Source organism: Diabrotica virgifera, chromosome 3 (genome assembly GCF_917563875.1).
Source record: "Diabrotica virgifera virgifera chromosome 3, PGI_DIABVI_V3a".
In the NCBI taxonomy this organism is placed as follows: domain Eukaryota; kingdom Metazoa; phylum Arthropoda; class Insecta; order Coleoptera; family Chrysomelidae; genus Diabrotica; species Diabrotica virgifera.
Window position 1 is genome coordinate 25,038,117 of NC_065445.1, and position 27,173 is coordinate 25,065,289.

General features: G+C 31.5%; 1 protein-coding gene across 3 annotated transcripts in view; it reads left to right on the plus strand.

Moving 5' to 3' along the window:
* LOC114349507 (1-phosphatidylinositol 4,5-bisphosphate phosphodiesterase) overlaps positions 1-27,173 on the plus strand; it is a 238,381-nt gene that overhangs the window by 136,536 nt on the left and 74,672 nt on the right. Inside the window, exon 3 of one of the 3 annotated variants that reach the window (XM_050647819.1) lies at positions 6,621-6,700. The exons of the other annotated variants lie outside the window; for them this stretch is intronic. Coding sequence (XP_050503776.1) covers positions 6,621-6,700 — 80 coding nt within the window. The remainder of the gene's footprint in view (positions 1-6,620; positions 6,701-27,173) is intronic. 3 annotated transcript variants of the gene reach the window in all.

The window sequence follows — 27,173 nt, forward strand, 5'->3', positions numbered from 1 at the left end:
CCAATATCAATGAATCCACACACGAAAAGAAGAGCTATCCTGTGGCGACAAGTTCACAGCGATTATGACGTCATCGGTTCCGATCCTAACTAAGCAAGGTTCTGAAACGTACGCGTCGGGTCGTAATGCAGATCCAATGCTTACTGATATTGTCGCAAGGCCTCTCTGACCCAAGAAGCGCATACTAATATACGTAGTTCTTTCATGACGGAGCTATAACATCGTTTTAAGCCATAAGAACTTTTTATTACCTATAACTTTGCCATTTAACTTGTTTCCATAGGATTTGTAGTTATGCCGGAAATCATGATAAACCGTTTTTACCGTTAACAATTCACCCCCTTTCCTTTTCGTTTTCCTTCTTTTTCCTTTAATTTTTTTGTTTATTATTATTATTATTTTTTATTTTTTTTATTATTATTTTTTTGCTTAATATTTTTCTTTCAAATTTCAGAAGGCTATCTTCCTCTTTCTTGTTAATCGTCGTTATTTCTATCCTATGTAACAACAGGTCTTATTAAGATCTAGTATACATAGGTTCATCTTTGTTCTCTTACTTAGAGTCTTGCTTCTCAGCAGATTTCTATTCATTCCGTATGTTTTTTGTTGCCTTTCAGATTTCTTTGCTCTGTTCTCTCTTTTCCAGTTTTCCCTCAGTAGTAGATACAGTTTCAAATTTATGGTTCTGTGTTATTAGATATTTAGTAGAGTTGTTGTGTCGTCCTTCCCTATCGTCATGTATTTTGTTTCGTGCTGGTTTGTCCTAACCCTATTCTCTTGGCTTCTTTACCTAATGTTTCAGCTGCTCTATAAGTGTCATCTTAGTCTTTGCTGTGATGACTATAATATAGTTAGTTGCATCTGCTCTTACTTGAAGTTGATCTAAAGTTGATACGAAGTTTTTATTATTGCTTGCCTTTCTTGCTCTGACTTTTTTGTAAAATTGTTTTATTCTGTGATTTTTTCTGTCTTTTTCGATATTCTCCAGCTTCTCACTTAACCAGTCATTTTTATTTTTTTTATTTGTTGCGTTGGCTTGGTTTCTCGCTATTTTGTATTCTTCCCTGTTTTGATCCGACTGGTTGTTGATCCATGTCATTCTGGCGGAGTTTTTTACTGTTCTCTCTGTTCCGCAGTCTTGATCGACACTCGTACGAGTCTCTTTTTCTTTTTGTTGTTTTTTTTCTTTCCTATTACTTTGTTTGTTGTTTCATTTATGTTTTTTTTTTAATTCTTACCATCTTTCGTGTATGTTTGTGGGTTGACTCATCTGTTGTTAAAATTTTTTTCTTATTTCAGTCTCTTGTAATGCTTCTTGTTCCATTTATTAGATTGTGTTTTAGCTTGATGTCCTTTTTTCGTGATTTCAAATACACAGCATTTCCTTGTGTTAATTTTCTATGTGTCTATTAATGTATTATTTTGATAAATTTGAAATACAGTAAATTCAAGTAAACACTTTTCAACTCATCATCCGTAATCCCTCGACGACAAAAGAATTAATTTACAAAAACCTCCCTCGTGTGTCGGAATTGAGCTGAAACTTTTCTCCGAGGTCATGCGTAGTTTGTTTGAAAAATAAATTATAATATGCAATGCCGGGCAAAACTTTTAATTAATTTTCAGTGTCACCTAAGTTGAATATAAATAACTATAGGAAAGCATATACATTTTTTAGTTTAATTTCAGCGAGAAAACACGAACTTTTATGCATTTTTTAACGACCCAACAGCATGTTGTCCTTTTTTTTTAACAACTGTTTTTCATAATGGTTATTATTTCAGCAGTGAGTTTAAGTAGTTTTTTGTTTCTTTTTGTATTAGATATTTTAGAGGCATTTCTATTAGAAGTTTTTTTAAATGTATCTATTTATTTAAATTCCTTAAAGGGCTTTATTAATATCACAAAAAGTTTTCGATCTGAAAATATTATCGTCAGTGCTGATACAGGTTTATAACATGCTGAGCCACCAAAATATGTGGGTAAAAACCCTTTAAATGCTTTAAAATTATGGTAGATTTACATTATTATGTATTAGTCTAGGCGCCAGAGGGGTCACCGTCTTCTTTTCAATTGTGATGGACAAACTCAACGGTTTCTTATGGATTTTTGGTTGCTGATTACGAATTTCGAGGGTGGATATCAATCCGAGTGGTCACAAAATTGTTATAAACAATTTAATTGTTTATAAGGCTCTGGCTCATAAACTAAAAGAGATAAAAAAATGTTTCAAATAAAATTTGTTTCTTAATAAAAAACGCAGAAAAAAACGTTTACTAAACTTAAATCCAACAATTAAAACTCACGATATTGTAAAATTAGTGCCCAATACAAATTGCAAAATAAGTATTTTCGAAGCTTTATCGATGGTCACTCGGCTACTACGCATGCAAATGCGCCTTAGAAGGTCTAATTTTAAAGCTTAATTAATAGGCTTCCAAACAAAGTTTGTTAAATTACTTTATCTTCATTTCTTTTAAAGTTAAACCCATTTGAAGTTATAATTTTCTTTAAAAAATTGTACATTAATTTGTTTATAAGGGTTTAAAGTAAATTTGAGCTATAAGCATTTATACTTTAATTAACAATAATGATAGAAGAACTCAAAAGGAACAATTTGAGCTTATGAAAATGTTCGTAAGTTTATTTTTGGCCAAGATATCGATATTTTAATGGCGCGCTATGAGGCGCAAGATCGGCTCACAGTCAAGTAAGTGACGAAATTCGTAGCCAAAATATCGATATCTTGGCCAAAAATAAACTTACGAACATTTTCATAAGCTCAAAATGTTCCTTTTGAGTTCTTCTATCATTATTGTTAATTAAAGTATAAATGTTTATAGCTCAAATTTGCTTGAAAATTAATTTCCATTTTTTTTAAGAAAATTATAACTTCAAACTAGTATAACTTTAAAACAAATGAAGATAAAGTAAATTAACAAACTTTGTTAGAAGCCCATTAATTATGCTTTAAAATAGGACCTTCTAAGGCTTATTTGCATGCGTAGAAGCCGAGTTACGATCGATTAAGTTTCGAAAAATACTTATTTTGCAATTTGCATTGTGCACTAATTTTACAATATCTTGAGTTCTAATTGTTGGATTTAACTTTAGTAAATGTTTTTTTCTTCGTTTTTTATTAGGAAACAAATTTTATTTGAAACTTTTTTTTATCTGTTTTAGTTTATGAGCCAGAGCCTTATAAACAATTAAATTGTTTATAACAATTTTTTGACCACTCGGATCGAAATCCACCCTCGAAATTCGTAATCAGCAGCCAAAAATCCATAAGAAACCGTTGAGTTTGTCCATCAGAATTGAAAAGGACACGGTGACCTCTATTTGGCGCCTAGACTATAAGCGATGGATGAAATTGTCCTAGATATGGCCCTAGGCATTACAGCTACATATACAACTAGTGGGTTCCTCATCTAAAGGATATGTCCTCACATTACGCACATCCGTAATCGTGGAAATCGATACAATTTGAGACCATAATTTGCGTATTTAAAAGAAGTTTTAGTAGAGAATGGAGTAGAATCTTTCTCTCCCAAGGGGTACCCCCGTTAACATAGGCAAAATGCCCTCACTCCCAGAATTCAATTTTTTAATTTTTTTTACGTTATATTTGATTAAAAAATAAGACTCATATTTATTTTAATCCTCTACCCCTTTTTCCCCTCACGCCACCACGAAAAACGTCATTTTTTCGTTTTTATTTTTTTTTAGGAGGGATACTATCAATTTTTAAAAAATCGAAATTTCACAGGCATAGTTGAAGCTTTTACAAAACATTTTTTTATGGATCTGTAGGTTGAGTATACATAAGCTCCAAAATTTTTTTTAGTGCATAATTTTTTTTTGAGGTGGTGACATGTCTATTTTTTTTTTGTTTTGCGTATTTTATTAAAAACTATATTTCTTATTTTTTAGATTTTTCCGTAAGGTGCGTCTCCTAAAAACTGTTTTTAGAGGATTTTCCCCATTTTGTAGATCAAAGTTTTTTCATAGGTTATATTATAATTTGAAGTAACTCGGTCCTTTAGGACATTCAAAAATGGAAGGAACACGTTCAAATCACCCAAAAACGTATGGTTTTTCTGAGGGTTTGAACATGTTTATCCCATTTTTGAATGTCCTAAGGGAGTCACTTACTTCAAATTATATATAACCTATAAAAAACCTTGATCTAATCCGTTTTGAAGTGTATAAAATAGTAGTTTAGGGCGGATCTGTTTTGAGATGGACGTTGAGAGGTGACTCTAATTTTTTTTGCAGAAATTGTTTGGAATTAACACATATAATAATAATTGAGTTATCCTCCCACTCAAAAAGGTCCGGAACATTGTTTAAATAATCAAAATGTCAACAATTGAAGGAAAAATTCGATTTTTTTCTTCGTTTTTTGATTATAACTTTAAAAGTATTCACTTCCGAGAAAAGTTGCACTAAAAGTTGCGTAACTAAATTTCCTACAATATAAGATTGGTTAAATTTTTTTAAAATTGTTACCCTTGTTGCAAAATAGCAATAATTGTGAAAAAAACAGAAAAAAACTAGTATTCGCATTTTACGTTTTTCAACCATTTCTTCAACACTTTAGGACCTTTATATTTCACAAAGAAAAACTTTGATATGATCAAACAATACTGTAAATTTAGTTAAGATCGGTTCAATAGATTTTGCAAAATAAATTTTGCAATCCAGCTTTAGCAAAAAAAATTCATTTTTTCAAAATGTTGCAGGACTGAAAATAAAGCAGGTAGCAAGTTAAATTTTTTTACAAATAGAAGAATACTGTACCTTTCATTTGCAATTGGCAAAATTAAAATCGGTTAACTACCACAGCGTCAGGAATTTTTTTAAATAAACATTAATTTTTGGTGCTACGCGCAGGACAGCGGTGTTCGATTCACACAAGTTGATTTCCACCAAAATTTCTTTCAATCTTTATCTAAGATATTATTTTCTTACTCTATATTTTGTTGTATGTTCATATTTTAATTCCACAAAAATATGAACAAAGAAAGTTTTTGCTAAAAAAAGTGTTATTTCAAAGGACAGAGTATGTGTTTTTATTTTGCAATAAACAAATTTATTTATTTATTTCGAAATGTACTAAAAATTAAAATTTATCAATCATTATCAAAGGTCATTGGAATGCCCAATCAGAGCAAACGTATCCGCTGTCCTGCGCGTAACACCAAAAATTAATGTTTATTTAAAAAAATTCCTGACGCCGTGGTAGTTAACCGATTTTAATTTTGCAAATGGCAAATGAAAGGTACAGTATTCTTTTATATTTAAAAAAAATTCAACTTGCTGTCTGCTTTATTTTCAGTGCTGCAACATTTTGAAAAAATGATTTTTGGATTGCAAAATCTATTAAACCTATCTTAATGAAATTTACAGTATTGTTTTATCATATCATAAAGTTTTTCTGGGTGAAATATGAAGGTGCTTAGTGTACCATAAATGGTTGAAAACGTAAAATGCGAATACTTGTTTTTTATGGCTTTTTCGAAATTATTGCTATTTTGCAACAAAGGTGACAATTTTTAAAATTTTCAGTTAATCCTATATTGTAGGAAATTTAATTACGCAACTTTTATGTCGGTGCAACTTTTCTCGAAAATGAATACTTTTAAAGTTATAATCAAAAAACCAAGAAAAAAATCGAATTTTTCCTTCATTTTTTGACATTGTGATTATTTAAACAATGTTCCGGACCTTTTTGAGTGGGAGGATAACTGAAATATTATTATATGAGTTATTTTCAAGCAATTTCTGCAAAAAAATATGAGTCACCTCTCAACATCCAAATGTACTAATATTTTTACAGATGCGTCCTGGTCTATAGGGAAAATCCCACAAAACCAGTTTTTCGAATTTTTAAAAGTGGCGCACCTTCACGAAAAAATCTGAAAAAAATTAGAAATATAGTTTTTGATAAAATAACTACACAAAATAAAAAATAGACCTGCAGCCATCTTAAAAAAAGTTATGTGCTTAAAAATATTATTTTTTGAGGTTACGTACACTCTACCTACGGGTGTATAAAAATATACATGTTTTATAAAGGCCTCAACTATGCGTGTGAATTTTTGGAAATTTTTAAATTGATTGCATCCCACTTAAAAAAATAAAAACGAAAAAATTGACGTTTTTGGTGATGGAGGGAAGGGATGAAGGATTCAAATTGCGGTGAGTCTCATTTTTTAATCACATAAAATGTAAAAAAAAATGAAAAAGATTGAAAACTTTTTTATTGATTTAATTCAAAAACAATACGATCCTAAAGCCAATGATCAAATAAAATTAAATATTCAATCGAGATATTCTACTATATGTAATGATAATTAATCAAAATTTTAATTGAATTTCCTCTTCAAAATCGAAACCAAAATAAACTTATTACAAAAATTATTAAATAAACCTACCTAGATAACAAAGAAATGCAAGAAAATAGTTTAAAAACTATATTCAGTCGAGATACCGAAAAAATATATACTGGCTTGCTTAATTGCTGAGGTAATAACCATTACAATAAAATCACAGCGAAAGTGTATGTGAATGAAATTTGGCATTTTGTTTCTTGCATGGCTTCTTGCAAATGATAGGCATGGCAACAGGGCTTAAGAAGTATCACTCATAATAATAAAATTGTGAATGTCTGCCCGAGAACAGCTTTAATGAAACAGTGAGTCCTATTTGTTCATCTAGAATAGATTTAAGTTTAAGAGGTGAAAACTAGTATTTTATAAATGGCAAAATGTGTACTTCATACTTAATTAATTTATAACATGTAAACTTGTATATTACAATGATTGCTATTGCATTATATTGCACAGATTCATCATTTGTTCACGGTCATTTCAAGAAGAATCGTTGTTTTAATAACATTTACTTTCAGCAAAATGTAAAACTGAATTTATGCGAAAAGCAGCCTCACTGTATGCCATGTAAATGTTGTTATTATTGTCAAATCCATATAAATCCGATTTATCGCCTTGCATCCACCCTATAGCCCCGACTTATCGCCTTGGGATTTTCACATTTTTGGACCACTGAAAGAGGCGTTACCAGGTAATCTTTTTTAGTCGGACGAAGTACTACGAAATGCCGCAAAATAATTCTTCTAAATAGCAACAGCCACAAGTATTCTTTAAGCGGGGTATATACATCGGTTCCTGAAAAATGGGATATGTAACTTAATTGTTGTAGAAATTATTTCTAGATATATTTGCCAAAAAAATTTTTTCTGGTCAAAGATGGGTTTCAATTAAACAGGTCCCCAAGTAATAAGATATTCAGATGACATAACTACATGACTAACTCAGAGGACTATCAGCCTATGAAGCAAAAATAAAATATATGAAGTCTACAGACAAAACAAAGCTCGCAGTATTTAGAATAAATGGATACAGTTTGGAATAGGAGGAAACAACAATATCACCAAGCAAGTTCCTGGATGAATCAAGAAATAAATATATGAATAAAAAACACAGAAGAGGATAAGCAGAAAAAAGCCATAAAAAAGAACTATACCCTATTCCACGAACATACGCCTGTTTTGGATTACTTCGACAACGAATATTTTACTGTGCAAAAAAAGAAGAACGAAAGTAAATTGAAAATTACATTGTTGTTTATGGGAATAATTATTAGCGCCATTTACTTTCGTACTTCTTATGTTGCGCAGTAAAATATTCGTTGTCGAAGTAATCCAAAACAGGCGTATGTTCGTGGAATGGCCCATATATATTAATGACATAAAAATAAAATACAACGAAATAAAATGGAATGCACAGACTATACAGAGTGAGTCTCTAATTTGGAATAAATTCAATATCTCAAATACTAATTGTTTTTTTGAAAAATGCTCAGACTAGTATTTCAAATGGAAATTTTTTTCATACAATAATAATGTATACATGGTGTCCCCATTTTGAGATATGACGTCATCGTTGATTTTCTTAAATGGTAACACTGTCATTTTGATAGCTATTTTGATAGAGTGTGTAAAGTTATACATAACTGCAAAATATCAAATTTTTATTGCGTACCATTTACAAGATAATAAAAAATAACAAAGTTACGTCTATAATTTGGAATAAATTCATTAGTGCAAATACTAATTTTTTTTTAGAAAAATGCTCCGACCTGTCGATTAGTATTTCAAATTGAAATTTTTTATAATAACTTTATAAAACATATTTTGCTTAGAATTTGTCCCTCTATCGAATTATGGGGTTATTTTTAAGAAAATAATTTTCACCCTCGAAAAGGGGTGGCATCCACCCCCAGGGTAAAAGCGCAAGTTGGCACAATGTCACCTTTGTTCCTTGAGATATCCTCTAACCACTCACCAATTTTCATGAACTGCACTAGAAGAAGAAATAAATGCTATAGTACATCTTTGCTAATTCCAAAGCTAAACTTTATTAGTATGTTTGCCTCATTCTAAGGTCTCTATCTTTTATTTATATTTCTCCTATGTAACTTTACTCCCTACACAATGGTTCTAAAATTTATAAAATATTAAATTTTCTTGCTCGAGTTTTAAACAAAACAACTTCCGAAGAGAATAGCTACTATTATTGCCGTGACGGTCTTATTTTAATTGAAGCTCTAATTAAGAAAGTTTTCAAGTTTCGCATATATTTCTCGATCGTGCTGAGAATGAAATTCTTAGTTTATTCCAGTACGGTCACGTTCATTTTCTAAATTTTCTTCTGTTTAACTTTGGAAAATTGTATACTTGTCTTAGGTGAAACAATTCGACGTTTATACGTAGTTTCCACCATTTTAAAGTAGGAGTAGGAAAACCTACGGGTTATAACGTAAAACCGGTTTTTTACTCCACAATAATCGGTTATTTCTTGTCCCGGTTATTATTATTATTACTCTGGGCTAATTAGCAAAATACAAGGAAAAGTTATTTACCAGCACTTTTATTGCTGGAATCGAATCTTATGATTGTAGGTACAGTCGGAAAAATGAAAGAATACCCATGAACGAACATATAAAACACGCTGTATTTTCCTGTCACCGTGTCACAAAGAAAATTGCCCAGCGCAAGTACATATAATAATAATTATTACATGTACTTGCGCTGGTCAATTTTTTGTATGACACGGTGACAGGAAAGTACAGCGTGTTTTATATGTTAGTTCATGGGTATTCTTTCATTTTTCCTACTGTATATATTAATAATATAAGTATGCAAAGTTCGCAGATAGTGTGCTACTTTTTTTATAAACAAAGTGGCGCCCGAAAATCGTGTTTTTTTTTTCAAGTTTTGCTCTATAACTCCAAAGATTTTAACTTTACACCAAAAACTGCCAAATAAAAATTGACCGTAATTAAATTCTGCATAGAGAGGTGTTTTTCCCGATTTAGTTCGACGAAAATTTTCCCCGGAAAATGCGGGTTTTTCCAACAAAATCTTTAGTTTTCAACTAATATTTTAGATAAGTAATTATTTATCAATAATTAAATAACTTGGTAATATAAAAGCTCTTTTCGTATAGATTATAATTCCAGAAGCCGATGGAAATTGAATGAACAGTTTCGCAACAATTGAATTGTTAATTAAAAATTTACGGTCACTAAAATAACCACAATAATTATGATACATAAGACATTATGATACATTATAATACATACAGAATTGAAATTGGACTATTTAAGCGGCCTCAGGAATATTTTAAAATTATAGACAATTGTTTGGCTAATAAACAAATAGAATATCTCAGGAAATATTAAATTTAATTAAATCGTCAAAAAAGGTGCTAGCAAAAAAGGCGACAGGACACTTCTTTTAAAAGAAAAAACGTTTAATTGTAATGAGCGGTTTCTGAGATACAACCGGTCAAAATTGAGCGGCATTTACGGCAAACATAAACAATAGGATCATAATTTTCGAACCATCACCTTTCTACTTTTGTCCTCTTTCTCCACACCAATTTTCGTCACCACAAACAGATATATTTTAATAAAAACTATCGATATTACGATTGAAAATTATCAAAACTAGCAAAATTCCAATCAAAAATTAGGTTGGAGAAAATGTAATTTCAAAGTTCAAAATCGGTATACGTTAAAAAAATGTATTTTATCGGCTTCCCATGGAGCAATTTTCTTCATTTTTTTTTCCCAAGTAACTCGAGTATAGCCATCTAACTAACGCATTATTAAATGTCAAACTTGCTTTTGTTTTGTTATAATAGATTAATTTATTTATAAGAAAAGAAAACTACATATATTTTCCAGTTGTAGACTTTTTTTAGATAAACCTACTGTACCTTTTAACGTTAAAAACAAATATTCTCATTTAAAAGCTGTATATTTATTTAAACAATCTTTATTTAAACAAATTAAAAATTTTTGTTATAATAAATAAATTAATTTATTATAACAAAACAAAAGCAAGTTTGACATTTACTAATGCTTTAGTTAGATGGCTCTACTCGAGTTACTTGGGAACAAAAAAAGAATGAAGAAAATTGCTCCACGGAAAGCCGAGAAAATGTATTTTTTTAACGTATACCGATTTTGAACTTTGAGTATACATTTTCTCCAACCTAATTTTTGATTGGGATTTTGCTAATTTTGGCAATTTTCACACGTATTATCGATAGTTTTTATTATAATAATATATGTTATAAGGATTTTAAAGATATGAAAATTGGTGTGGAGAAAGAGGACAAAAATAGAAAGGTGATGGTTCAAAAATTATGATCCTATTGTTTATATCTTTGCCGTAAATCAACTTTGACGGGTTGTATCTCAGGAACCACTCATTACAATTAAACGTTTTTTCTTTTAAAAGAAGCGTCCTGCCGCTGTTTTCCAATACCGTTTTCATGATTTAATTTAATATTTCCCGATATATGTTATTTGTTTATAAGCCAAAAAATTTATATAATTTTAAAATATTCCTGAGGCCGCTTAAATAGTCCAATTTCAATTCTGTAAAGTACATTAGATACGTACAGTGTCTTTTTATAGAAAATCATAGTTATTCTTATGTATCATAATTATTGTGGTTATTTTAGCGACCGTAAATTTTTAATTAACAATTCAATTGTTGCTAAACTGTTCATTCAATTTCCATCGGCTTCTAGAATTATAATCTATACAAAAAGAGCTTTGATATTACCAAGTTATTTAATCATTGATAAACAATTACTTATCTAAAATATTAGTTGAAAATTACAGATTTTGTTGGAAAAACTCGCATTTTCCGCGGAAAATTTTCGTCGAACTAAATCGGGAAAACACGTCTCTATGCAGAATTTAATTACGGTGAATTTTTATTTGGGTATTTTTGGTATAAAGTTAAAATATTTGGAATTACAGAGCAAAAATTCGCAGTAGCACACTATCGGCGAACTTTGCATACCTATATTATTAATATATACAATCATAAGATTCGATTCCAGCAATAAAAGTGCTGGTAAATAACTTTGCCCAAAAATGTCCTAATCTCCGATAATCTGTCCAGACTATGACCGCTTTTTTCTATTGTAATAACCGGTGAAAAACTGGATACGTTACCTCAGAAAAAAATTGACAACATTGATGACTGATTTCTATTTTCGATCCTAATTGGCTAGTTCCAACTTCCAGTTCCCCCTTCCACATCCCACTAGGCAGTATGCAATCACGCTGATGCCGTTTATATATCGATTTATTACCTTGTTATCGATATATTATTTCGATAGTATCGATATCGATAATGATACCGATTCGAATGAAGTATCGCAAAATAAAGTGCAATGTAAATGTAGCATTGTAAACCAATTTATATGATCACACTGTAAGAGAAAAACCCTCTTTTATGAGACTACCTTGCGGTTAGCCATTAAGAAATGGGATATAAAAGATATATTATTTTATCTTATCATTTATAAACTCCGTCTTTTTATATTTGTCTATATTTTACCTTCTAGATTCTTCTTATTGGGTTTTGGAATGATTTATGACATCGAGGTTTTTCTGCGTTTTTTTACTAGACTAGACTAAAATACCATTCGTCTTTAGAAAATAGACCAGTAAATCAAAATTGTGTTGCGGACTTTTTCTGAGCATTTAACATGAGTTTCTAATTCTAATCCTTTCAAATTAATACGATAATCTTTATACTAATCTATATTTTGGACATATTTCGTCAGCATCGGTCTTTAGATTACCTTCCTTACCTATTACAGACCACGTTTGGGGTTTAAATTCTCTGGTAAGGAGTTTGATCTTCTGGAATAAATCCCTCGGTTCATTTCGACAGCCATGTTCCTCTATCTCTCTGCATATTTGAGAGATGTAATCAGCTTTGTCCTTGCGGGACTGTTTTCTGATTTCTTCCGATAACGCTCTGTATTCATCGTTTGTTCCTTATCTAGTTTTATGTTCTTTTCTGCGTTGAATCACAGTCCACGTATTATCAGATATCCATGGCTTACGGCCAGTGGAAACCGCTGCCTCACAGTCTTTTGCAGCCTCGATTACCTTATCTTTGAGATAGATCCAAGTGCTCTCAGGGTCACTATCTACTTGGTCTAAAGAAAGAGCTTCTTCTAGGTTTTGTTGGAAGTCACTGATTTCTGATGGATTTAGAGACATGACTTTTCTCTGGGGTCTACTTTTGGGGACTTTAAAACGAAGTTGAACGTTCAATATCAGGAGTTGATGATCGCTTCCACAGTCTGCGCCAGGATATGTTTTACAGTTGATGGCCGACGACTTCCATCTTGATCTTATTAGGATGTAGTCTATTTGCTTTCTTGTTCGCCCCATCTGGGCTGCGCCATGTGTATAATCTCCGTGTGTGTGATGTTGATATAACGTGTTTGTAATTGTAAGATGTTGTTCTACACAGGACGCCACTAGACGGTCGCCATTCTCATTTCTCTGTACCAGTCCCTGTCATTACCAGATACTTTTGGGATATTGCTTCTTTCTTCTATGTTTATAGAGATAAACAAATTGTATTTATTGCTTACTGATATACCATCTAAATTGTTCCGTTATTTAAAAAAATGCATATGCGTTTGATCAACATATATATTATCGGGTCTCTATCAATCTATTGTTTCATTTACATTATAAATAATTTTTGTCTTAAGGACAATCATTTTTAGACCCTTTCGATCTTTAGATCCTTACTAATCAGTTCACTATTGATTTTCACTCCAGAGCTTACCTAACCTGGCTTACCTCTTTCTAACTCCTTTCGTCTCATTAACCTTCAGTTGTACTCCATTGTTCCACCACCAAGGTGTAACAACCGTTTCGCTGTCCCTAGGAGGTCCTTTACCAGATATTTTTCCTAGCATTTCCTCTCCCACCTGTATTATAACTTTTTTCAGCACTTTTCAGCACTCTACTCTTAAAAGCCTTTGCCAAATCCTTATCCTTTAACTTCCGCCACTGGATAATATACCGGGACCGGGCTTTTTAGGGGAAGTACATCTTACATTATAAGTCACGTCATGTAATTTTGAACCAATTGGAAAAATAATGAGCCAGGTCCAGACAAATATAACAATACAAAACAATACCATAGAAATTTTGAACATTATGTATATCTGGGCCATGTCATCAAACTGGGGCAACCAAATCAAGATGCTGAAATTAGAACACATATCACCTACACATGGGCCACCTACGGTAAACTAATATATCTTGAAAACAGACTAGCAAATTCCTATAAACTTTAAAAAGAAAGTATGGGAAGAATACTTGGGGAAACTTTTCCACGACCTTAGAACAGGACAATAACCCACCATTGAAGATAATTCAGGTCCCGAAATCCTACCAGAGAAGTAACTGCAGCCATCAGACAAATGAAGGATGGAAAGGCACCGGGACTTGATGAAATTCCTGCAGAACTGCTAAATCTATTAGATGGAGCACAAATAAAAATAATAGCTGAAATATTTAATGACATATACAAGGCAGGAAAAATACCATCAGAGTGGCTCAAATCTGAGTTTGTACCGTTGCCCAAAAAACCAGGAGCAAAGGTTTGTGAAGACTATAGGACCATAAGCCTAATGAGCCATCTTCTCAAGCTGTTTTTAAAAGTCATCCACGTCATCAGTTTGGATTTGTGAACGTCGTTGGTACGAGGGAGGCTCTATTTAGCGTGCAGGTGTTATTTCAGAAATGTAGAGATGTCAACTGTGATGTTTTTGCATGCCTGATTGACTACAAAAAGGCTTTCGATAGAGTCCGACATGAACAAATGATGGAAGTGCTGAGGAGGACAGGGATTGACGGAAGAGACCTGAAAATAATAGCTAACCTGTATTGGAATCAATCAGCAGTGCTCCGAATAGATGGAGAATATACAGATCAGGTCAAAATCTTAAAGGGGGTGAGACAGGGATGCATAATTTCATCGCTGATATTCAATCTGAACTCAGAGCACATTTTTGAAGAGGTTCTAAAAGATATTGATGAAGGCATCTCAATAAATGAAGTCAAGCTCAGTAACCTGCGGTATGCAGATGATACAATAGTGTCTTCCAATACCATAGAAGGGCTGCAAAACTTAATGAATAAAATAACTGAAACAAGTAGAACATATGAACTAGATATAAACACCAGCAAAACCAAGCTAATGATCATCAGCAAGCAAAACACAACTGGAGCAAATCTGTATGTAAACCAAATGAGAATTGAACGTGTCTCACAATACAACTATTTGGGAACTATAATCAATGAGTCGTGGGACAATACTCAAGAGATTAAAATGTCGCATCGGAAAGGCAAAGAGGGCATTCTTGACTATGAGCTCTGTGTTCAAGAGCCATGACATCACTCTAAAAACAAAAATAAGGCTCCTTAAATGTTACGTGTACTCAGTGCTTCTATACGGAGTAGAAAGGTGGACATTGAAGGCAGAAACTCTATCGAAACTTCAAGCTTTTGAGCTATGGTTGTACAGAAGGATCCTGAAGACACCATGGACAGACAAAGTCACCAATGAAGAAGTACTACGGAGGATGAACACAACCGCAGATTTAGTCAACATCGTGAGTATTTAAGACATATAATGAGGAATCAAGGCAGATACGAACTACTCCAGTGCATTTTACAAGGTAAAATTGAAGGAAAAGGGCCCCAGGACGAAGAAGAATATCCTGGCTTGCTAACCTGAGAGCATGGTATAGAAAGACCTCAACACAACTATTTCGTATAGCAACCAACAAAGTCATCATAGTCAGAATGATCGCCAACATTCGGAACGGACAGGCACCCTAAGAATAAGATAAACTTTAAAGTTTAAAAAAGGTGTATAACACATACATACTTCTTTTCTTCTTAAAGTGCCGTCTCCTCAATGGAGGTTGGCTACTACAATTGCAAACTCTTCTCTGTCTTCAGCTGTTCAAAATTTAGCCCTGTCCATTGTCGGATATTTCTGAGCCACGATAGTCTTTTCCTTCCTACATACCAGTATGTCCCTACGGCTTGGAGACTGTAGCCCTTACCAGAAAAGCTGGTAAAAAACTAGCAACAACGCAAGGGACAATGGAAAGAAATATGCTTGGACACTGAGAGACAAGATTAGAATCTGGGATATCTTCATCTTCTTTTTGTGTAGACATGACTGTCAGTTTTTTCAATGTGCTTCCAGTAAGCTGTCGTTCCATCATTTTCGTGGTCTTCCCACTGATCGTCTTCCTATTACTGAACCGTCTCTCACCCACCTTACTACTCTATTTTTTGTAATCAAGGGTATCGTGGAAGAAAGTACAAAAATGAAATGGCGCTGGGCCTGACACATAGCTATATATGATAACAGGTGGACACAGAGAATTCTAGACTGGAGACCAAGGAGGATGAGAAGAAGACCTCAGAAGGAAATGGGTTCAAGATGGAGTAGATTGGCGCAAGATAGCGAAATATGGAAGCAGTTTGGAGATTTACATTCAGGAGTGGATGGAAGATAGTTAACGAAGAAGATAATTTGATTTTGTAGGTATTAGAACTGTAACGTAAATTCAAGATACATCTTTCAAATTTCTTATAGAAAGCTGGATTAACTTCATGGTTTGGTCATTTATACAGTCGTTCATAGATCCGTTCAATTTGCAGAAAAACAAATTTGGAAAATTGTGACTTGGTTGATTTATTGCGCCGACTGAAGTATTATATTATAAATACCTTCATTTATGTTAATTCCTCCCTCTTGACACCAACCTTGAATATAAGCAGAAAATCCACATAAATAAATACCAGTAAACACATTCCCTTTGAACTAATTACTGTGAAAACCGTTTCTTCGAAATGATAACTTCCTTATAAACATATTAATTATTTATAGCGAAAAATATTTAACATGTAAAACACAACGATTTCTATGTGTTAAAAATGCCATGCACATTCTCCGAGTATTTTTAGAATTTTTAGAAAAAATAAAATACTAGTTTTTACTTCAATGCTGTATTTTTTGACACCACGCATACTTTCGACATTTATTCCATTCATTTCGTTGTAAATATTGCATTTAGTCCATTCACTCGCTCTAAAATATTGCAAAACCTCAAAATTTTAAAGAACCACTTGGATTGACATGAAATCTGACATACACATAGCTAACATGTCAAAGTAAAAAGTGATATTTTGCCGATGTGTGATTTTTCCGTGGGGGTGAGTTTCACCCCTTCTCAACGAAAAACATACGTTCAAAATAAGGAATATCCGGAATTGAATAAACTGACTAATACTGAGCAACCTTTGTTCTATAGAGTTTTCTCACTAAATCAACACTTTTCGAGTTATTTGCGTGTGAATATGTTCATTTTTCAACAAAAAATCTCGTTTTAGTCTGTTTTTCGCAAATAACTCAAAAAGTAAGTATTTTATCGAAAAAAATATTCTTATAAAGATATAGCTCATAAGGAGGAAAAATGGTGTCTATATGAAGTCTATAGGCACAGTAGAAGCAGAGTTGTAGCTAATGAAAAGTAGATTCATATTTGTCAAATTCCAAATAGAATATTTCAACGTGAAATAACCAAAAAAGCAATTTTTTATAGTGTTTAAAATTTTTTTTATTTTTTAAAAAAGTTTCTAACATCAAAAGCAAGTAAGTTACGCTCAAAATAATGATGATCCTTTTGGTAAATCCCTTTTTGGCAAATTGGATATCTTTTTAGTAAAAAATAAATCTTGAAAGTCACCCATTCATTAGCATCCCAAATGAAATTAATCGTTACCGCTTCACAAGTTACTTTACCTATGTATTGTTGATATGATTTATAACTTTGACTGGTTCAAAGTGCTTCTTTTTGAAAGGGTTGTAGTTAAAAGGGTCAGAACTAGTCACTAATCACAAATGTATGCAAATTTTGAACAGCTATATTAACCAATTTTTGTTTTACAGTAAAACAAAATATCCAACATATTCAGAAAAACAAAACCTACATTTTTTTATTCCTTTAGATTTTTGGTATCACCAATAATTTGTACGTTATTTTGAAAAAAAAAGGAATTTTTTTCGAAATTAAAATAAAAATTAAAACTACTTTAAAACCAATTTTTTTTTAAACTTTGAGATGAGAAACATTTTTGGAGAATTTTGAATCAATGAAACTGAGGGGGATTTTTACGATTATTTTTTAGCAAAAGAAGAGACCAACTTTATTTTGAGCGTAACTTCCTTATTTTTGATTCTAGGAAATGTTATAAAAAACGAAAATAAAGCTTTTTTAAACACTTTAAAAAAGTTATGATGAGTTTTCTCCAAAAAGTGCTTAATTTTTTGGTTATTTCACGTTGAAATATTCAATTTGGAATTTGACGAATAAAAACCTAATTTTCATTAGCTTCTAGCGGGTCTGCAGACTTGAAATAGACACCGTTTTTTAACTTTTTGATAAGGTATATTTTTGTTAAGAATATTTTTTTCGATAAAATACTTATTTTGAGTTATTTGCGAAAAACCGTCTACAAGCGTGGTTTTTTTGTTGACAAGTGAACATATTCACTCGGAGATAACTCGACAAGTATTGACGTAGTGAAAAAACTCTATAGAACAAAGGTTCCTTAGAATTAGTCAGGTTATCCAATTCCTGACTTATTCTGTACGTATAATATTTCACCCCCGAGAAGAGGTGAAACTCACCCCCAACGCAAAAGCATCGGCACAATATCACTTTTTTTCTTTGACATGTTAGCTACGTGTATGCCAAATTTCATGTCAATCCAAGCGGTTCTTTAAGGGGCTATCCTAGTTTAAAAGTATGAAATTCATATACTTTATTGTGAATTTCTAAAATAAAAAGTACTGTACCAGTTGTTATAAAAATTTGCATGAGCATTTATTATAAAAAGAAGTACATGTAAGAAAATGTTCATAAAAAAATATTGAAAATGAAACGATTTATGCGCCATGTGCTGGCACTAATAGATATCCTGAAATATAAAATTTCAAGTGATTATGGAAATATTAATTATTTTCTATACCATCAACTAAAAGGGTTTTTTGATTGGATAAAAAATGTCAATTTGGTGGGTTTTGAAACTGAGAATTTTTTAGCTAATTTAAAAAAATTTTCAACCCATCGTCATTTTTTAAATTTTAATATTTTTCAAAAATCCTAGTTGATGGTATAGAAAACTTATATTTCAATAATCACTTTGAAATTTTATATTTCAGGATCTCTATTAGCCCCAATCATTGCAGAAGTGGAGCTATGTTTTTTTTCATGGTGCCAGCAGATGCCGCATAAGTCGTTTAATTTTTTTACATTTAATTCTTTTTATAATAAATGCTCATGCAAATTTTCAAACCAACTGGTACAGTACTTTTTATTTTAGAAATTCCCAAATAAGTATATGAATTTCGTACTTTTACACTAGGATAGCCCCTTAAAATTTACAGCAAAAACCGCGAGTAAATATTGCACTGCGTGGTGTCAGAAGATAATTGGAAGACCGTTTAACTATTTAATTGGTCTAACTTAAACAATTGCATCTTATGTTTCCTCACTTCGAGGAAACATGTCATCCTGTTCCTGTTAGTATTTAAAAAATTAAAAACTACTTCAAGTCGGGTGATATTTTGTTAATTTATTATATAGGTCAGCTTGAACCGGTAATGTTTCATTAAAACTAACTAAAACATAACAACTAATCTTTCTGTAGTAGTTTATAAAACAATTTGTTTTTTTTAATTGGTCGATTTGATCGAGTACAGCACGCCAAGATTATTGTTAATCCTAAAGAAGCAGGAATTAACAACCAAGATCTGAAAATAATTAGAAACCTTTACTGGAATCAGACCTTAAACAGAGTTGAAGGTGAACACACCGAATATGTGAAAATCTCAGACACAGAATACCGAACGAGAGAATGAGAGATCTCTGTAACAGTCAAAACATAGTACGGTGGGCAAGACAGAGAAGACGAGAGTGGAATCAGCATGTGACGAGAATGGACAACGAGAGAATAGCTCGTATAGCCAGAGATTCAAGGCCAACAGATAAGAGACCAATAGGAAGGCCCTTTAAGAAGTAGCGAGATAACTGGCAGTCAGCATCACAGCTACAATACAGGGTGCGCCAAACCTCTGGTCTTCTTTGATTACGGCTAAACTATGAGATATACAAAAAAATGTTTATAACAAAACGAATGTGTATCAAAGAGGTCTATAATTTAAAATTATTTTTAATTATACAGGGTGAGTCAGAACGACGGTATGAACCAAAGTTGTATTTTTTTAAATGGAACACCCTGTATATTAAATCATTTTTGAATATATTATTTAAAAATATGAAAAATTTGTATAAGGTCTTATAGGCCTAAAGTTAATAATTTTCGAAATATTTACATTTTTATTGAGAAAAATGGTAATATTTATAGGGTTGTGGATTATGTTTCCAAGGAAATAAAAATTTAGGTGATAGGTCAAAGTTTTTAAAATATATTGTTATTTTTAAATAATTTAATATTTTTTACTTTTAGCCATAAAATATACAGTGTGATCACTATTTGCAAATACAAAATTTTCTCATTTTTTTTTAATGGGACACCCTGTATATTAGTTTTGCGTTTTGTAGTAAATATTACAACCTTTCTTTTGGTATAAGGTTGTATGTACCTAGCATGTTTCGTTTTGTAGATATTTTAAAAAAACTATAGATTTTACGTGTTTGCGGATTTTTTATTTAATTTTTTTTTTGCAAAAAAAATAATTATAATCTGGTTTTAGAAACATACACTAAAATATAAAATATGAAAATAAAAACGTAATTAAAGATTAAAATAAATCGTATGCTAGTACAACTCAATTGAATTTAATAACTTTAAATTATTTTACAAAAAATATTTTACCATATTAATGAATGCATAAAATAGTTACTAAATTAAATAAACAACCAAATTTTAAATCAACCATAGTAATTTTTCTACTACAGCAACTTTCCTGTACCAAATTAATTGTTAGTTAAATTGTATTTAGTTAAACTTTTAAATTTACTTATAGGCCTTGGGCCCGCATATACAATTATTATTTATGACCACACCGTTGAAACTTTTTGTACTTGTTATTTGGGTGGAGTCGGACAAATTTTGAGCTTGGCGCATTATGGTAGTGGGGCGTTTATCTGTCAAGCGGTGACGAAGTTGTCAATTTTATGCAAGAAAAAAATTTATTACCACATTGGTCATTCTATTTTAATCAATGGATTTTGTCATATAAACAACGAAAACAATTTTGTCGGACAAAAATATTGGGGCATATGACGCGTCGGACACGCTAAATATGTCAAATTTATGAAAATAATAAATTTATTACCACATCGATAATTTTAACGGTATCTATCATAAAACCTTTTTACAATAATGTGGTAACCTTGTCGGACAATTTTCACGGGGCATATGCGCAGTCGGACGCGCCGAAGATGTCAATTTCCTGAAAATTTTTTATTTATTACCACAGATGTCATTTTTATTTTGTACTGTTCTTTTACATGTGTAATGCATATTGGATCACTTGTCGGACAAAAATAATGGGGCGTTTTGGTACAATTAAAATAAAAAGTAATTTTTATGCGTACAGGGTGTTTGGTAAAGAATGGGCCATAGCTTAACCTCAGGTCCCTGAGGTTAAAATAGGCCGATTTAAGCTAACTTACCTTAGTACAAAGTTTATAATAGCCGAGATACAGGGTGTCAAAGTTAAACTTTTTTTTTATTTATTATTGAATATTTCCTGATAGGTATGAGATAACAACATGAAATTTTATATCTGGGGGTTTCTTGGGTCGAGACATCTATATTCCTTACCAAAAATTATGCATTGCCCAGAGGGCGCCACATATGCCTTTCAGCACTCATTTATTACGTTCAATTTTTTTTATCCCTCACTCTGTATAATTTTGACATTAAAATTTTTATTTTCCTATTAGTTTTACTTAAAAAAGGTATACTTCTTTCATCTTCCTAAACTCAACCGTTTTCGAGATAAACGCATTTTAAATATGCGATACACCATCATTTTTAGCATAATATCATTGTAGTTACACCCGAAAAATAACTTAAAATTTATGAAAATAATAAATTTATTACCACATAGCTAATTTTAACGAAATCTACCATAAAACCTTTTTACAATAATGTGGTAACCTTGTCGGACAATTTTCACGGGGCATATGCGCAGTCGGACGCGCTGAAAATATCAATTTCCTGAAAATTTTTTATTTATTACCACAGATGTTATTTTTATTTTGTACTGTTTTTTTACATGTGTAATGCATATTGGATCACTTGTCGGACAAAAATAATGGGGCGTTTTGGTACAATTTAAAAAAAAATTAATTTTTATACATTTTTGACTTCATATTAAATTACGTATTTTTCGGCTCATATTACCCGTATGCGCGCCAATGGTGAATATTAAATTCTTAACTGTAGTTAAAAACTGTAGTTAATAATGTAACTGTAGTTAATACCCAAAATTAGTTTTGGGTACAACTCTAAGTCATCATCATCATCATCATCATTTGGCTCTACAACTCTATGTGAGTCTTGGCCGCGTTTACTATTTCCCTCCATTGTTGTCGGTCCTGAGCAGCTATTTCCTATTGCTGTACTCCCATTTTGCGTAGATCGCTGGCTACTGCGTCCTTCCATCTCTTTCTTGGGCGACCAACTGACCTTTTTCCATCGGGCCTTTCCCAGAATGTGGCGTTTAGAAGTCTTTCGTCACTTGATCTTAGTACGTTACCCGCCCATCGTATTCTGTTTGATTTAATGTAGCGTACTATGTTTTCATCTCCGTATATTGTCTGGAGTTCATCATTGTGTCTTCTTCTCCATTCTCCAAGTCATAACCTTTTAAATTTTTTACTTAATGTGTGTAACAATTTTCAGCTAAATTGATCTAAAAATAACCGAGAAAAACTGTTTTAAATTTTTTTTTGATAATACCTCCTCGTCGATAGCCTAAAATAATGAAGTTTTCTGTTCGTTTGCCCCAACATTTTTGTCAGACAGTTACATGTTTTGGTTAAGAATATAATTAGTTGTAACTTACTACTTTGTCGGAAAAATGGTTGTAAATATAAGGGATGCACGAACCCAGCATAATTTAAAAGTATAGTTTATTAATAAACATTAAATTTTTTGTCCGACTTTGGATTTGTCCCAATATTTTTGTCCGACACTTAGATTTTTTGATTTGGAATATAACTACTTATAACCCGATTTGTGTCGGAAATTTTTTTTATATCGAGAAAAAAAACTACAGAACTATGTTTGTCGTTGTTCAAGGAGTATGTACGCAAATATCAGATCACAATTTTTCTAAAATTTTCCCTCTTGTCGGAAATTTTTTTGGAAAAATTTTGAGTACAGCTCTGCGTCTACCATTTTAAATGTTTTACTTAGTGTGTGTACCAATTTTGAGCTAAATCGATCCTAAATTAACCAAGAAAACTGTTTTAAAAATTTTTTTGATAATACCTTCTCGTCGATAGCCTAAAAGAATTAAGTTTTCTGTTCGTTTGCCCCAAGATTTTTGTCAGACAATTACATTTTTTGTTTAAGAGTATAATTACTTGTAACTTACTACTTTTGTCGGAAAAATGGTGGTAAAGATAAGGGATACACGAACCCAGCATAGTTTAAAAGTATAGTTTATCAATAAAAATTAAATTTTTTGTACGAATTTGGATTTGCCCCAATATTTTTGTCGGACACTTAGATTTTTTTATTTGTAATATAACTACTTATAACCTGATACTTGTGTCCGAATTTTTTTCTATTTCGAGAAAAAAAACTACAGAACCATGTTTGTCGTTGTTCAAAGAGTATGTACGCAAATATCATATCACAATTTTTCTAAAATTTTCCCTCTTGTCGGAAATTTTTTTGGAAAAATTTTGGGTACAGCTCTACTTCATACCCTTTTAAATGTTTTACTTAGTGTTTGTACCAATTTTCAGCTAAATCGATTCAAAAATTACCGAGAAAACTGTTTTAAAATATTTTTGGATAATACCTCCTCGTCCATAGCCTAAAAGAATTAAGTTTCCTGTTCGTTTGCCCCAACATTTTTGTCAGACAATTACATTTTTTGTTCAAGAGTATAATTACTTGTAACTTACTACTTTTGTCGGAAAAATGGTTGTAAAGATAAGGGATGCACGAACCCAGAATAGTTTAAAAGTATAGTTTATTAATAAAAATTAAATTTTTTGTCAGATTTTGGATTTGCCCCACTATTTATGTCGGACACTTAGATTTTTTGATTTTTTAATATAACTACTTAAAACCTGATACATGTGCTGAAATTTTTTTTTAATTCCAGAAAAAAATAGAGAACGATGTTTGTCGTTGTTCAAGGAGTATGTACACAAATTATCAGATCACAATTTTTCTAAAATTTTCCCTCTTGTCGGAAATTTTTTTGGGAAAATTTTGGGTACAGCTCTACGTCATACCCTTTTAAATGTTTTACTTAGTGTGTGTACCAATTTTGAGCTAAATCGATTCAAAAATAACCGAGAAAACTGTTTTAAAATTTTTTTTGATAATACCTTTTCGTCGATAGCCCAAAAGAATTAAGTTTCCTGTTCGTTTGCCCCAAGATTTTTGTCAGACAATTACATTTTTTGTTTAAGAATATAATTACTTGTAACTTACTACCTTTGTCGGAAAAATGGTTGTAAAGATAAGGGATACACGAACCCAGCATAATTTAAAAGTATAGTTTATCAATAAAAATTAAATTTTTTGTCCGACTTTGGATTTGCCCCAATATTTTTGTCGGACACTTAGATTTTTTGATTTGGAATATAACTACTTATAACCTGATACTTGTGTCGGAAATTTTTTTAATTCGAGAAAAAAAAAACTACAGAACAATGTTTGTCGTTGTTCAAGGAGTGTGTACACAAATTATCAGATCACAATTTTTCTAAAATTTTTCCTCTTGCCGGAAAATTTTTTAAGAAAATTTTGGGTTCCGACCTACGTCATACTCTTTTAAATGCTTTACTTAGTGTGTGTACCAATTTTCAGCTAAATCGATTCAAAAGTAACCGAGAAACGCTGTATTAAAATTTTTTTTTTGATAATACCTCCTCGTCGATAGCCTAAAAGGATTAAGTTTTCTGTTCGTTTGCCTCAACATTTTTGTCAGACAATTACATTTTTTGTTTAAGAATATAATTATTTGTAACTTACTACCTTTGTCGGAAAAATGGTTGTAAAAATAAGCGATACACGAACCCAGCATAATTTAAAAGTATAGTTTATCAATAAAAATTTAATTTTTTGTCCGACTTTGGATTTGCCCCAATATTTTTGTCGGACACCTAGATTTTTTGATTTGGAATATAACTACTTATAACTTGATACTTATATCGGAATTTTTTTTTTTATTTCGAGAAAAAAAACTACAGAACGATGTTTGTCGTTGTTCAAGGAGTATGTACGCAAATATCAGATCACAATTTTTCTAAAATTTTAACTCTTGTCCGAAATTTTTTTGGGAAAATTTTGGGTACAGCTCTAGGCCATACCCGTTTAAATGTTTTACTTAGTGTGTGTACCAATTTTCAGCTAAGTCGATTCAAAAATAACCGAGAAAAACTGTTTTGAAATATTTTTGGATAATACCTCCTCGTCCATAGCCTAAAAGAATTAAGTTTCCTGTTCGTTTGCCCCAACATTTTTGTCAGACAATTACATTTTTTGTTTAAGAATATAATTACTTGTAACCTACTACTTTTGTCGGAAAAATGTTTGTAAAGATAAGGGATGGACGAACCCAGCATAATTTGAAAGTATAGTTTACTAATAAAAATTAAATTTTTTGTCCGACTGTCGAGTTGCCCCAATATTTTTGTCCGACACTTTGATTTTTTGATTAAGAATATAATTACTTATAACCTACTAATGTTGTCCGAAAAGTGGTTTTAAAGGTAAGGGTTGCACGAACCCAGTATTTTTTAAAAGACAGTTTATTAATAAAAATTAAATTTTTTGTCCGACTTTGGATTTGACCCAATATTTTTGTCGGACACTTAGATTTTTTGATTTACAATATAACTACTTATAACCTTATACTTGTGTCGGAAATTTTTTTAATTGGAAAAAAAAATACAGAACGATGTTTGTCGTTGTTCAAGGAGTATGTAAGCAAATATCAGATCACAATTTCTCTAAAATTTTCCCTCTTGTCGGAAAGTTTTTTAAGAAAATTTTGGGTACATCTCTACGTCATACCCTTTTAAATGTTTTACTTAGTGTGTGTACCAATTTTGAGCTAAATCGATTCAAAAATAACCGAGAAAACTCTTTTAAAATTTTTTGATATTACTTTCTCGTCGATAGCCTAAAAGAATTAAGTTTTCTGTTCGTTTGCCCCAAGATTTTTGTCAAACAATTACATTTTTTGTTTAAGAATATAATTACTTGTAACTTACTACCTTTGTCGGAAAAATGGTTGTAAAGATAAGGGGTACACGAACCCAGCATAATTTGAAAGTATAGTTTATCAATAAAAATTAAATTTTTTGTCCGACTTTGGATTTGCCCCAATATTTTTGTCGGACACTTAAATTTTTTGATTTGGAATAAAACTACTTATAACCTGATACTTGTGTCGGAATTTTTTTTTTATTTCGAGAAAAAAAACTACAGAACGATGTTTGTCGTTGTTCAAGGAGTATGTACGCAAATATCAGATCACAATTTTTCTAAAATTTTCCCTCTTGTCCGAAATTTTTTTGGGAAAATTTTGTGTACAGCTCTACGTCATACCCTTTTAAATGTTTTACTTAGTGTGTTTACCAATTTTCAGCTAAATCGATTCAAAAATAACCGAGAAAAACTGTTTTAAAATATTTTTGGATAATACCTCCTCGTCCATAGCCTAAAAGAGTTAAGTTTCCTGTTCGTTTGCCCCAACATTTTTGTCAGACAATTACATTTTTTGTTTAAGAGTATAATTACTTGTATCCTACTACTTTTGTCGGAAAAATGGTTGTAAAGATAAGGGATGCACGAACCCAGAATAGTTTAAAAGTATAGTTTATTAATAAAAATTAAATTTTTTGTCCGACTTTGGATGTGCCCCACTATTTATGTCGGGCACTTAGATTTTTTGATTTGGAATATAACTACTTATAACCTGATACATGTGCTGAAATTTTTTTTTAATACGAGAAAAAAATACAGAACGATGTTTGTCGTTGTTCAAGGAGTATGTACACAAATTATCAGATCACAATTTTTCTAAAATTTTCCCTCTTGTCGGAAAATTTTTTTAGAAAATTTTGGGTTCCGACCCACGTCATACCCTTTTAAATGCTTTACTTAGTGTGTGTACCAATTTTCAGCTAAATCGATTCAAAAGTAACCGAGAAACACTGTTTTAAAATTTTTTTTTGATAATACCTCCTCGTCGATAGCCTAAAAGAATTAAGTTTTCTGTTCGTTTGCCCCAACATTTTTGTCAGACAATTACATTTTTTGTTTAAGAATATAATTACTTGTAACCTACTACTTTTGTCGGAGAAATGGTTGTAAAGATAAGGGATGCACGAACCCAGCATAATTTGAAAGTATAGTTTACTAATAAAAATTACATTTTTTGTCCGACCGTCGAGTTGCCCCAATATTTTTGTCCGACACTTTGATTTTTTGAT